Source organism: Paecilomyces variotii, assembly GCF_004022145.1.
Source record: "Paecilomyces variotii strain CBS 101075 chromosome Unknown C8Q69scaffold_9, whole genome shotgun sequence".
Taxonomy (NCBI): Eukaryota; Fungi; Ascomycota; class Eurotiomycetes; order Eurotiales; family Thermoascaceae; genus Paecilomyces; species Paecilomyces variotii.
In genome coordinates this window covers 778,156-792,584 of record NW_021167148.1, presented here as the reverse complement: position 1 = coordinate 792,584, position 14,429 = coordinate 778,156, and the positions used below count along the sequence as shown (strand labels likewise).

Genomic DNA, 14,429 nt, shown 5'->3' with positions numbered 1-14,429 from the left:
CGACGATTTTCTTCGGAACAAATCCTCGTATCGAGAGACCGTGTCATAAAACCAAAAAAAAGTCACGCTCACACAAATAAAAAACCCAGTACGATGAAGAGTGAAAAATGTCAATCTCGAATTTCTCTGCTGTAAAAGAGGATAACGTTGCGGTGTACGAAAATTGTCCAGAAAGCTTTTGGAGCAAAAAAAAGTGCAGGGCTAGACTGGTCTTCCGATTGAACGTGACGCGAAACCGGCGCGACGCAGAAATGGCGGGGAGCGCGAGTTGGGAAGGGGGAGAGCTTGTTTTTTAGGTTTGGCACTAAAGGAGGTCCCTTCATTGCAGGTTTTGCAGTAGATATGGAATAATAATTAATACGTAGGAGCAGAAGAGGGTCGGGTTAAATTGTTATTATTCTTCTAATATTCTGCTAATAATGCATATATCTTGGTGTTGAACTCTCAGGAAAACCTTCTGGTCGGGGGTAACATTAATGGGTAGTTAAGTATTAGATGCAGATACTGGCGCTTTCATATGGCGTCATTCCAACAACCTCGATCCATTGTCTCGGGATCGAGTCAGTCAAAATAATAGATTCCAATTTCTCTATGAGTGCTTCTCTACTGGCCATTTTGTTCTTCGAATGCCAAATAACGGTCTGATTAACGCCAATGCCAATGTCCTCTTTGACTCGATAGAATTTGGCTATTGAAGATTGGCAGGTAGCCAAGAACTCTTGTGATGGATACAGTACACGTTGGCAATACCAAGTTGTATGAAAGACGAGGAGATAACCATGCTGCATAGCCCCTTAACCAGTGACTCCAGTCTCCTCTATACGCTTTCCAAAGCCAGCAATCTCTCTACTTAATACATATAAACCTCATCAGCAAAGTCGACCTGACATTAGAGAACCATCCCCCCTTCCGGCGTCCTACCATTCACCCACACCCCATATGTATGTACAACAACAATAAAGGTCCATTTACCAGTCAAGGAGCCCATATTGTGCGGTGGTACAAAGCTATTCCACCTCCATCTAGCGGCAGGCTTCCTGTTCGAACCCTGGAGTGTCCATGGGAATTTCAAAGAAAAATCCTGCCCGTCAAAAGCATAGGCAGGGTTTTCGTAACACCCTCCCTCCATCTCTCTTCCTGTGGACGATTGCTCGGGGGTATGAGCTTTTTTTGCATCCCTGTCTGTTAGTGTATACTGAAAGAGAGGTTGATTATAACAGGCTATCGGAGTCGGTCAGAAAAGGTTGATTTCTTACTCATTGTGCTACATATGACTATATAAGGGAGTGCAGTAGTTATCAGAATATCCTAGTCTTTTGCCAGTAGCGTAGCGGTCTAGCTCCTGGAGTACACTCTAGAAATCGGGTCGTGACACTCATCAGGTATTATGATCATACACGCATAAGTAGGAATCGACTTTGTCAACATGGCTACACTGGCAAAACAGATAATCCCATTCAATAATGAATTCTATGTATGAAAGCCGGCCAAACGCCTCCCTTTTTGGTATGGTATCCATCCATGAGCGGAAATCGGACAAACATTGAATATCACAGGTAGATAAACTTCCTTGGCAGACAAAGACAAAAAGATCAGTCGAAGGGAACTACTCGACCATCTCCTCATCCTCTCCCTCTCCCTCGCCATTACCCCACAGACCCTCGATCTTAAACTCCTTGGCCCACTCTGTCACGATCTGCTTTGTGTCAGCACCTGGTGCGGCAGCAGTGCTACCCTCAGAGCCAGTGGTTGCAGCCACAACTGGGAGAACAGGTGCCTCGACCCAGCCCTGGATTCGGCCATCACGCCAGTCCGTAATCACCGTCATCGCGGCACTGTTGATGTTGGGCACGCCACCCTTACCCAGACGGCCTCGTTTCCGGGCAACTTGGATCAGGAAGTCGGTGGTTCTATCGCCGCCGGTAGGGAAGAGCGGTGGGAGGTTGTAAACCTTGAGCAACTTTTCGAAGAGAACCTCAGAGGAGGAAAGGCGGTTCAACAAAAGATTGACAGCAGGAATAGGATCCTCAATGTGCTTAGGGGGAAGAGCGTTCAGAAGGACAAGACGGGCCTGCTCGTCCTGCTTCTTCGACTTCTTGCCAGACCTACCCGCATTCGGGAAGACGATACCTGGGGAGTCGATAAGCTTCAGCTTGCTGTCCAGTTTGACTTCTCTCAGACTAGTGGTAACACCAGCCTCCGCACCGGTAGGGCAGGCGTTGCTCGATCCCTTGTTGAGACGGGCAGTAAGAGCGTTGATAACGGAAGACTTTCCAACGTTGGGGTAGCCGATGACGCCGACCGAGATAGCTCGCTTGAGCTGTTTGCTGTGCGCGTAGGTCTTGAGCGCCTTGAAAAGCGTTTCCGCAGTACCCTTCACTGTAAGTTGCTTGTGGTCAAAGCTGTGGGCATTAGGGGCACCATTGGATGCCTTCAGAGGCAGCGTAGGGAAGTATCGTCGCAAATGGATCAGCCATGCCTTGAGCACGGGAGGAGGGACGAGATCGATCTTGTTGAGAATGAGGATCAGTCGTTTGGATCCACCCTCCGCAGCCATAATCTGACGTTCCACCTCTCTCGATCTTGTGCCCTCTGGGTCTCGGGCGTCAAGGACGTAGAGAATGACATCCGCAGCCTCAGCAACCTGCTTGAATACCTTGTCGAAGGCCTTTCTCGAACTCTCCTTTGAAGCACTTTGCGCTGCCAGAGAAGGAATATCATCGACAGCAAGACGCGCGCCACCATCTTCATCATCCTCATCCATTTCATCGTCCTCGTCATCGTCCATCTCATCGTCGTCAGAGTCTTCGTGATCTTCTTCGTATTCCGCGGCCCTTGCTCTCGCTGATGCGAGCAGAGCTGCCATGGGATTCGAACCGTCTCCATCATCTTGCATCTCATCGTCATCATCAATCAAATCCTCGTCGTCCTCGACCATGTCAGCAACTTCTTCATCTTCGGCCTCGTTTTCTTGCGCTTCGCCCTTACGGCGGGCGCGGGCCTCTTCCCGGAGACGCTGCTGCTCTTCCTGCTTCAGGCGCTTCTTCTCTTCAATATCGTGGAGAATCTTATCCTTGAATGGGAAGAGATTGGGGATGCCAGGGTCCTTCTTGATCTTAGAACGCCATTGGGGATTCTGACGACAACAGTATGTTAGGAACCGCAATCATTATCTCCAGTGTCATGAAAAAAATCTAACCTTCTTCGCCAACTTTCTTTCCTTTCTCTTCTTCGCCGCGCTGGCTTTCTCGATCTTGTGTCGCAACCGGACAGGCACCCGCTTGGAGCTCTTGCCTGTAGAAGGCGGTCGTCAGTATTTTTTTCTTCTCTCCGATCTGCACGATAAGATCCAGCAATGACAGCAATTCTCTTACCCAACTTAGTCATATTGAAAAATTTGCAAACCCCTTCCCTGTTTTCTAAGATGGAGGGTTCAGCAAAAAAAAAAAAAAAAAAGAAAGGGAACAAGAGACAAGGCGAAACTCGTCCGACTCAGTACTCTCGACCTCGAACAATTTTGTGCGGGCCCCGAGAAAGTTGAGCGGCGCCAAGATTTCGCAGCGCTAAGATAAAAGGAAGATGAGTTTGGCCGATCTCCGATCACCCGCGGGGGAAAGAGAGAGTTGGATTTCAGATCAGCCCACGGTTCGAGGCAACTTTGAAAGTCTGTACGATACATTTTTCTTCTTTTCGTTGCTTATCCTTTGCTCGGTGTTCGGTGATATTATCAGCTTTACAGAGACGTTTAGACCTGTGTTCCATTTCATCAAGTCATTTCTCTATCTTAGACTGCAGTGCTTTTCGTCTACAACCTTGTCCTCCCCCACCATGTCTACGGCAGAAGCGAACTTCTCGGCTCCTCCTGAGGTGCTTACCTTCGATGGTCTGCTGTTTGACTTCGACGGAACTATTATTGATTCCACAGATGGTTAGTATACGGTCAATGCATTATCTGTCCCTACAGAACCCAGTACTGAGTTGGATCTCACCGGATAGCAATTGTCAAGCACTGGCATAAGTAAGCAGCCCAATATGCCTTCATGGCTCTGCGTCGAGACTACAGAGCCATAAGAATGCTATTACTAGCCTTGACCTTTTTGACGAGTCAATAAAACCCCGATCGCTCACACTCTCGCAGGCTAGGAGAGGAGATGGGCGTGGATCCTAATGTGATTCTTGCTACATCGCACGGACGACGGAGTATCGACACTCTCAAACTCTATGACGAGAAGAAAGCCAACTGGGAGTGTAAGTCCTAATTTCTCCCGGTACTGTTAGGTCCTTAAGATTGCTTGGCATGTTCTTTCCATGTACAAATTCGCTCATCTTATGATCGGATCACCAGATGTCAGCGAAATAGAGGGCCGCATCCCAAAAGAATACGGACAAGACGCTGTCGAAATCCCTGGTGCACGAGCCATCCTTGAAAGTCTAGAGAACGCAGGTGCCCCCTGGGCAGTAGTTACATCCGGAACGCGTGCGCTTGTCGAGGGATGGCTTGCTGTGTTGAAGCTCGCTCATCCCAAGTTCCTCGTCGTCGCAGAGGATGTGGAAGTTGGCAAGCCGGATCCGCAGTGTTACCTTCTGGGACGCTCCCGTCTGGGTCTGAACCACAGCACGTCGATCCTAGTTGTTGAGGATGCCCCGTCTGGGATCAAGGCTGGTAAAGCTGCAGGTTTCAAGGTTCTAGGACTTGCGACCACTCACACGATTGACCAACTTAAGGCGGCGGGCGCGGATTGGATCGTCCAGGATTTAAGCAGCGTTGCACTTGTTGGGGTCGATGGACAAGTGAAGATCGAGATCAAGAACGCCTTGCGATAGGTAAGGTGCTTATGGCTGATGCAGTTCAACTGCAAATGGAAAGCAGAGGAGACGATCCTTGAAACAACAAAAAAAAGATGAAACCAGGGCAACCAAGACATAGACGTCTCACCACATGATACCTTGCATATACTAAGTCACACTACCGAGAGACAAGAAGTGAAGAAGATCCAAGCACGAGGCAAGTAGCCTGACCGCTTCGTTGTGTCCATTGTATACCACCTGCCCTACGGAAACAGCAACTTCTGAGACAACATAGAACAAAAAAATTCTTCGAGATCTCGATAAAAGTTGGAAGGATATGACTCCTCACATCCGATTGAGCTTTATCACATCAATGATTGTGTAACATGATGTTGCGGCCAAACGTAGAGCAAAAAAAAAAGCTGCTAGGTATACTCGACCAGTAAAATCCCTGGACGCTGTGTGAGCAGGCTCTTAAAAACATATCATTTGTCCTCTTCTCCGTTGGTTGGACGAGCCCTGCAGGGTTGCGGAATTGGTATACGAAAGTACGTTCTCGTGTACCTGGACAAGCTTCCATTGCAGTTCCAAAGGTTAACCGAGGCGCTTCTAAGAACAAGAGAAGAAAAAAAAAACCGTCGTGCAGCAGAGCGGCTTCGGGCAACGTGCCGATTCAGACAATCAGGCCTGCTTGAACACGCAGCTCAACCGCAGTAGTCTCACTGCGAGATGCAGGAAAAGTAACTGCACCCTAAAGGGGGGATGGTCCAGTAAGCGATTCAGGACATGGTAACGTGAACGGCAATGATTCGGTGCCACCGCTGTCTAAACGGTAGATGCTTTTGTGGGATGTAAGGGGGTGGTGTTTGGGGAGAAGGTATCTATGGCCACCAGTCCACAAAGAGGCGGCACTTGCTCGACTGTGCTGTAACTAAAACAACACAAATTACAAGCTGGTTTGCCCCTCGCGGACGACCACCAATATAGAAAAGTACTTCGTGACCCCTTCGCATCTTTTGGCGACACGGTTCTCGAGACTGCAAAAGTCGGCAGCGGCTGAGTACATCGTGCTCTAGACCGTGTCTTCGTGAGATCCAAGCCTCGACGGAGACGTAACAGATGGGTCTCTTGCCTAGAGACGGTCTATCAGATCTCGCCACTGTCTCACAAGTCAGGCCAAGTCTCGAATCATCCAAATATATTCATAGTAATAAAAATAATACAGCGACTCAGACTACACAGCCACTAGTTAGTAGACTCCAAAGGGAAAGGTAGACGGGGATCAGTGGCGGTGCGTCGATAAATACGATCAATACAGCTGGTCTGAAATTATTGTTGTCTGTCGAGAAATCATAAATAGTTAGCAGAGTACTATTATTATTATTACGTGTCTTACCTAGGTGCGCTTGTCCCTGGCCGGATTAATGACCGGATAGCAAGTCCGCAAATACCGCATCTGTGGACAGGCGATCTCGGTGTCCCAGGCAAAAGAAGCCGCTTTATCCAAGCTTCAGCGCCAAGCGAACCTAACAATACAATACCGCTACAGGGCACCGCGTATGCCATATGTGTTCCGGCATCTTCGGGGATTTTCAATGCTGAAGATTGAGATCGTACCGTCTCCTGGATAGGGCAGGGCAAGATAGAGAAATCGGCAGAGCGGCCCGTGTAACTCAAGACCCTAGAGAACCATGTCGACGACAGAGGATCTTTCGCAGATCCCAGTTGCTTACCCCTCCGATGATGCACAACAACGCCGAGCTATCCCTTGTTGGTCCGCAAGCCCAGTCAGGTGCCTATCTGCTCCCAGCCAGAAAGGATGGCTTCCCAGGGGTTCACTGGTGATCTCTCGTTAGTAGTTCAGCACAACGACTGCATACAGTCATGACTGCCAACTCAGTTGCGCAGGGCCGCGGGCCCTTGACAAGACTCAATCCCCGAAAAACGACTCGAATACGGAGTACCATGCTCCCAGTGGAAACTTGGCTAGACATCTGCAGGGCGAGACTGATGGCTCTGGGACGTGCTACTTGGCATTGCCTACCATATGTTTATGAACTCCTACTTTCCGCGAGGCGACAGGAGCACAGGCTGTGATTTGTCATTGGATAATTGTCATGAGTCTCAACCCAATTGGCGCACCAGTCCTGTGGGAGTGTGACGGTGTGATCAATCCGCGGACCCTGAATATCGCGGGGAATAAAATGTGTGAAGAGCAGATCTGCCAACCTTGATGTGATCGACAGAATCTCTGAACTATTGATGCATTAACCCGATTTGATCACGCTTTTCTATTCCCACCGCGTACCACGCACCAACGGTATACGATGGTCTGTGGCCTAGTGGGGCTGACTGGAAGATTGGACAGTACGCCATACGGCGCCAGTCTCTTCTCGAGTCATTTGGAGTTCAGAAAATCTGGGGCGAGCAGAATACTTAGCGTCTGACCGGCCAACTCATGTCAGTCTTTACCCAAGGATGGACGAAATACTGCACAATTAGATGGCTTATCAACGTGGTGCGGGTAACCAAGAAATGTGTTGTACCGCACGAAGCGCCTCGAATGTGGTTGCGATATCAAACTTCCCCTGTTAGTCATGACGCCTGGACAAATCGCGCGGATGTGTGTGATGGGGCCGTCCCGAGCCAAGGCGGGTTGTCGTTTTACATTCTAACGACAACAACGTGTCCGTTATCTATCCCAAGCTCAGAGGGACACACGACTTTCAGACAGCTCTGTTGGATAGGAATAATAATAAGCCCGAGACAACAAGCACTTTCGCCCTTTAGAATAGGCCCTTAGCCTAGGGCCATTCGGAAAAGGAGGAGCTTGGCGAAGTGAAGAGCCCCTTGAGAGGCGTGGACGCGCGACACAGGTCTAACGCAGGAACAGACCAGGAACGGACACGGCGAGCCAGTGAGAGCGGTCACAGTACATCGGATATCGGGAACCGTGTCTGCAAACTTTGACGGGTCAGAAAGCACCGATTCCGCAGAGCCGTCTTCGCTGGGATCAGGGTGCGTTTGTGTATGTGTGTATCTTTGCGCCCACCACAGCGACAGAGTCTCGTCGAGTGCGTGCCCGGCCTTGAGGAAGGGCATTATTCCCAGTCAATAACAGTCAAGATTGTCGCGACTGGGTCGACGTTCCACGCTGGCGCTGGTGATCGGACGGAGCGGCGTCAGCTAAGCAGCGGCTCACCAGCTGTCAGGATTTCGCTGGCGCCTTAGTAGTATTATTGTTTCTAAAGTTCCTATCCTGTGGACTCTGACAGTGGTAACAGATACACCAAGCCGTCTATGGCGTCTTAGGCTCAGATACCGGGATCCACCACTCTCCCATGGTCAGCCAGCCCTGACGATGCCGGGGAGTGCTCCCCAGACGGCCAGCACGCTCGCGATCCCAGGGACAGCGAGCAGTCAAAGAGTGTGGGATCACTGGGATGAGCGGTCGTGGGCCACTAGAGAAGAGACCTGAGAGCCCCTAGAAACGGAACAGGCCGGACGCCAAGAGGGCGTTGATGGTGGATTCATGTTAAGACGAAGTGGATGGATGGATGGGATTTTCTCTCGTTCTACGGTCGGTGGTAACTCCAAGCCGTACCGTCCGTCTCCCGTATTGTTACCGTAGAATCCCCTGGGCCAAGCCAAGCCCCATCCCCACGCCGGGCCCAGGGACTGCTCCCAGGTACGGTATCGATACGGCGCCAAAACAACACTCCACCGATTACTCCCGTCCATCCAGCGCATCGTCTCGCTTGCCCTCACCCCCGAAAAGTGATTCCCCCATCATCACGGCAGTTTCAACTCCTTCTCCCTTCTTTGCTGCTTTGCTCTTCATCATAATCCACATCGTCGATCTTTCTTTTGTCCTTTTTCTCGCCGTCGTTCTCTTGCACACATACTACTCTCTCTCTCTCTGTGTACAATCCACGTTCTTTCTACTACCCGCTCTCGATTCCGTCTCTCGTTTCGTCTACCGCCAGTACATACGTGCATACATTCATTCATTCACTCACTTAATCACTCACTCACTTGTTTAATCCGACCCGACGCCAGTAATTCAACTGTCTCTCGACTATCTCTCGTTAAATCCAAGCAGCAACTATCAGACTAATGCGATAGATCGATATCCAACGGCTGCCTGCAGTGCAGCACTCTTCGGTTTTCTCGCCCATCTTCAATTGATTTCCGCCACTATTTTTCTTTCGTTCGCAACCATGAGCTATATACATCACCCCTACTCGTTCGCAGTCCCTGCGGGGATGCCATTGGAGCAGACCGTCACCTATGAGGCCCCAATGCCACATCCGGCTATGGCAAACACAATGGATGGTTACATCTATGCACACCCCCCGTTCGAGATGGCGGAGTTCTACCCGCAGCCCACGGTGATGGAGGACTATGAAGAATACGCAGAGAACTTGTCACGGCCGCGTTTAACCAAAGAGCAGGTGGATACACTGGAAGCTCAGTTTCAGGCCCACCCGAAGCCAAACAGCAACGTCAAGCGGCAACTAGCATTGCAAACCAATTTGACCCTGCCCAGAGTTGCGGTTAGTGAATCATCATCCATGACCAACTGGGATTCGTAAACTGACAGTGCTCGCAGAATTGGTTCCAGAACCGCCGGGCAAAGGCCAAACAACAGAAACGGCAGGAGGAGTTTGAGAGGATGCAAAGAGACGCCAGTGAAAAAGCCAGTCAGGATAAGACAGAATCCAGAGATGACTCCAGCGACTCGACAGAGACTCAGGAAAAGCAGGAAGAGGAGGAAGAACACGATGCTGGGAAACAGCTGACACCCATGCAGACGCCAGCGCGCACGGGCGATGAATCAAAACTTAGCGGCAGCGGTTCCGCACGGGCAAGACACCAGAAGACAAAGAGTGAGGTCACAAGAGAAGCGACGTTTGCTTCATTGCAAAGAGCGCTCAATGCAGCTGTGGCGGCTCGGGGCCAGTACGCAGATGGAACCATCCAGCGACGAGGGTCCGATATCGAAGCCTCCATCCACAACTCGAGCGCATTTGCGTCCGCTGATAAGAGTCAGGACACACCGAATCCGTCTTTTCCACAGTGGGAGAGCAGCAGAGATTCGTCGATGTCTTGGGGTGCTTCCCAGAGCCCCGAGGAGACCTTTGGTTTTGGCAGCTTGAACGCGGCCCATAACCTCCACTCTACGGAGGGCGCCCTGAACGTTCCTCAGTTGGAAAGTCCACCGAATCAGAGCACTGTTACTGAGGACATGTTTGGTGAGGTACAGTTTGGTCAACAGGCCGCTGAATGGGGAAGGCGTATGCAGACTCCTACGGATGCGATTCGTCATCACGCCAGTTCAGACCAACTATACAACTCGATGCAGTTTTCAACTCTTCAGGCCTCTGACATGGCATCATGTCGACGTGGTTCCTCCTCAGAGGAGCTTGCTGATTCTTTCGGTAATATTGGCATCAATACTATTCGACACTCCCGAAGCATGCAGCAACTCCCTCATCGAACGGATGGCACCACCTGGAGACACCCAGAAAAGGAACTGGATATCGCTGCGCGAAGGAAGCGCCCGAGGCCAGCTGCCATTGGCACAGGTTCATCCCGATCCTTGGTTGGGCCCCCTTCCATGTCGCCTACGAGAAGAATCCCCAGCTTTGGTACCGGTCATCATGTTATGAGACATGCCAAATCACATCAGAATCTTGGTTCTCGAGGGTATGCCGGTGTCCGGAAATTCTCCGCTGCTCAGCGCTCTCCACTTGGGATCTCGAACTTTGCAGAAGCTGGGGTCTTCAATTCTGCTAATGTGGAAATGGGTTCGATGCTGCCACCTTCTACGTCTTCCAGCTCGTTGGCACCACCTACGCCTCTGACTCCTGAAGACTTGCAACACTTGCTTCCATCCACCCCGAACGAGAGCAAGTTCTGCGCAAGCGCTCAGCACGATCAGAACCATCTATTCCCAACCACGCAGCCAATGCAGATCAATATTGCGTCGCCTCCTTCTACGCCCATGACGGTGGATGTGTTCTCCCAAATGCAGTATCAGAACATGGCGCCGCCAATGTCGGCACCTGCTCATTATACTACCTTCCCGGAGTGCTCGCCCTGTTCTGGTGCGCCTTTAACAGCGAGAAGCTGGGCTGATGGGGCTCCCATTCCATCGCCAGACAACTCCTCGTTTCAATCGGGCATCCACATGCCCCAACCAACTCATATTTCGCCGATGGCTTATGAGCAGTCTCTGCAACCTTGCAGCGATGCAGATAACTGGCCGCTGTCAGAATCTGCGCCGATGCTCAGTCCGATTAAGAGCTCCAACACGCCACCTTCAGCCATGTCGGACCGTAAGGCAACAGAATTCCTCATCCAGGAATTTCCAAAGCAGCAAGAAGCCCATCGCTTCGTCGCGCAGCAGTTGCCCCAGCAGAAACACAAAAGTTACACGTTCGCCAATCGAACACCCAGCGACTTCAATCACGAACTTCCCCTTGGGAATGGTCTTTTGCATGATGGCGTCCATGCGAGGCCAATGTAGCAATATTCAGGATTTATGTGTTCCTATATATGAGCTGTGGCAGTATTCTGCCTCCGATGTGATTTACAGGTTTTCTTTCTTTCGCTTCCCTTGGCTACTTCTAAGATATACCCGCCTTTTTGGAGGTCTATTTCACTGTCTCATATCTACTTCCTCTCATACTGGGGCATTCGGTATTTATCTGCTTATCATGTTTTGTCATTATTACTTACCCTCGGCACTATTCCTGCTTTTCCCTCTGGGGCGATGAACAGTCTCTGGCATGGTTTTATGGGGTTCGAGTCACTTTTCTCTGGACAGTCTTTTCTTTCTCTCTTCTCTCTCTCTTTTCCTCTCTCAGTTCTTTGTCTCGCGGTGTGGGTATCTGTCTGTCTTTACAAGCGCCTCCTTAAGCAGCATTCCCGGAGGGTCTATTTTCTTGTCACGCATCTAGCGTGTCGAGCCCTCCCGGCGTAATTACATATTAATATATTCGGCGGTCTTGTGGATGCCACAGACCAAGTATTTTCATCTACAGTTGTGGCTCTATCTATCTTAACTGTTAAGGGTAATATCCTATGAAAGGACGCGTCCTGTTCGCTACTCTCTCAAGAGTCGATCACACGATCGAGAAAGTCTGATTGGGCTCATCTGCGGTGGCAAAGCTTTCCATCATGTTAAGTCAAACTGACTGCTATCTCTAGGCCCACTCCGAACATGAGTTGGAGAATGCCTACATGATCAGCAAGTCAGAATCCTGACAAGCATGTTTTGGTAGTATATAACTATCACAATGACTTTTATCAAAAGGGCCTAGTCTCTCGTCGATCGAATCGGCGAAAGTTCCATACAGCAAAAGTATTGTGCACTTGTACAGTATATTTCCCGACAGCTCGCCGGTAATATACGCAATCGCCGTCATAATTATAAGATAACGGTCGTGCGACAAATTGGCACCGTCCATCATTGCCCGATGTTTCAGTCTACGGGGCCAACACCTGCTGATCGCCGTTGAGTGACATTCCTGTCCCCGGCAGACCTTAACAGCCAGCCTGTATAAATAATTACAGTACATACATTCGAAAGATAGGCGTCTTTACTACGGGCGGACCATCGGACAAAGAAAATTTTTGTCACTTGGCTCCGCGCGGGATAATTAAATAGTTAACGGCTTAGTTAAGTATTAGTTATCTGGTTTTGCTGGGATGCACGTGCCAGACTGGCAGGCGGGATTGGATGCGATGGATGAACAGCCAAGTCTACCCAGTCTGGGCACTGGGAACGAGCGCATCGACATTATTATTATAGCATGCATTAAGCATTATTATTGAGCCTTCTTCTGTTTTCTTGCTGCCCGGAATACAGTATACAGCATGGCTCTCTTTGCAATCAGTGCGGATAGCCTCTGGATAGTATGTACTGTACATACTCATCTCCAGCGTTGCTGTTCGCTACGGGATCGATCTATTCTTCAGGATGAGTATTCGACGGATCCATCGTCGTTCGAATACGTAAGTGCCGAGTCCTTGGTTAGTTAGTTATGAATACCCAACCCCGTGGCTACCTGCCCGAGGAAAAGAAGAAAGAAAGAAAGAAAGAGAAAAAAAGAACGCATCCGTGCTCAAGAACGGATGGAGACTCAGGGGCTGATACTGGCGCTAGACTATCTATGTACATATATAAAACAGACCGCGGTAAACAACTTCGGCCTGATCAACCGGACTTGTAGTTCCGACCGCACCCACAAACAACAACTGACGCAATGGCAAAGATTATTCCAATTAGTTAACTATATCATAAAGTGGTCGATCTTAATCGCCGATTCTCACAAACCTCTCAGTAGTTACAAGGTGCTCTTTCTGGTCGTCATGGCAAAGGCTGGCATAATGCTGCGGAGAGCAACTATGGAACTCCGGCGTAGAATGTCAGTAACTAATAGATAGACTTAACTCTCATTATCGCGATGCTCCATTCTAGTAGATAAGTGCTATGATGTTATTTGGGCAGTAGTATGTATGTACATCTCCGGGAATGCCTACGGTGGACTCGTGCTTTTCTTTTTTTTCCTCTTCGTTTACCGGCATCTAACAGGCCCAGAATGTCCACAATTTCTGACAATCAGAACTAGATAATCAGCATATCTAAATGCCTTCCGGACAGCTAACTATTGTTTCGTCAGTCTGCTCATGCGCCCCCTCTAAATGGCTAATACCACTTTCTTAGATCTCCGTCCACATTGCATTAAACAATGCCATACACTATACATAGGCATGTTAGTGCATATATATATATATATATGAATACCAAAAACAGACAAATCACTTCTCAATCCCATTAACTAATCATGCTCGCACTTATTGCCATTATTCTCATTATGAGACTATATATATATATGCGTCTATTATATCCGCAAGGTAAATTAAGCCCGACCTAGACACACGTGAGCTCAATTTTATATCCGCCTAAATATAGACACAACAAGAATAGTTAGTTACTTAATGTTGAAATGGTTATAACTATAACCCAGTTACTGAATAAGTAAGTATTACACTATCTATGTAACTCCTTATGAACAAAGTCAAAAGATATAGGGATGTACTGTATATATTGTTGGCGTGTCGTATTATCCGTTTACAGCAAGTTCTTCAATATCCTAATGATAGGATAGAACCCACTAGAACAGTAAGGTCTAGATTTCTTCTATATTATATGCTATAGGAGATCAAGATGGGACCCCCCCCCCCTCCCCTCCCAGAAAGAACTAGAGTTAAGCAAGAAATTCAAGCAATATAGGAAATAGCTCGGTCGTTCAATTCTGACTATGCTTCCGTGTAGGATTCGATAAAATCACCAGCAGGTCTGGATAGAATATTATAGGTATTATATGTCCGCTAAGATTCAATCTTTGGAAACAGAATAGGTTATATGTCTGAGTTTCCGGCAGGAAAAAAGGTCCACGTGCAATTACGAAATCATCACGGGCTCTTTGATTTCTCGAGATGAAAGTTGTATGCCTACGGTGAACGAGTATGAACTGAACTGGAATCAAGTGGCTCTAGTTCCATCCACGGGAATATTAAAAGTGTTAAGCAATATTGAACTCTTCTTGATCAAACCATAATACAAGTAA

General features: G+C 48.9%; 3 protein-coding genes across 3 annotated transcripts; 2 read left to right on the top strand and 1 right to left on the bottom strand.

The window, feature by feature from the left end:
• Window positions 1–1,263: 1,263 nt before the first annotated feature.
• On the bottom strand, window positions 1,264–3,466 carry C8Q69DRAFT_474468 (P-loop containing nucleoside triphosphate hydrolase protein). The gene is made up of 3 exons (XM_028631126.1): window positions 3,375–3,466; window positions 3,200–3,294; window positions 1,264–3,136 (listed from the first exon to the last, which is right to left on the bottom strand). Exons 1-3 carry the CDS (start codon window positions 3,385–3,387, stop codon window positions 1,607–1,609), a joined length of 1,638 nt encoding a protein of 545 aa, XP_028483314.1. The 5' UTR covers window positions 3,388–3,466; the 3' UTR covers window positions 1,264–1,606.
• Window positions 3,467–3,828: 362 nt separating this feature from the next.
• C8Q69DRAFT_446447 (glycerol-3-phosphate phosphatase) lies at window positions 3,829–4,824 on the top strand (the record flags this gene model as incomplete). The annotated part of the gene is made up of 4 exons (XM_028629131.1): window positions 3,829–3,928; window positions 3,997–4,018; window positions 4,139–4,248; window positions 4,346–4,824. 4 exons carry the CDS (start codon window positions 3,829–3,831, stop codon window positions 4,822–4,824), a joined length of 711 nt encoding a protein of 236 aa, XP_028483313.1.
• Window positions 4,825–8,920: 4,096 nt separating this feature from the next.
• C8Q69DRAFT_331476 (hypothetical protein) lies at window positions 8,921–11,443 on the top strand. Its single transcript, XM_028627479.1, has 2 exons — window positions 8,921–9,344; window positions 9,401–11,443. The coding sequence occupies exons 1-2, from the start codon at window positions 9,009–9,011 to the stop codon at window positions 11,318–11,320; spliced, it is 2,256 nt and encodes a 751-aa protein (XP_028483312.1). The 5' UTR covers window positions 8,921–9,008; the 3' UTR covers window positions 11,321–11,443.
• Window positions 11,444–14,429: the final 2,986 nt, after the last annotated feature.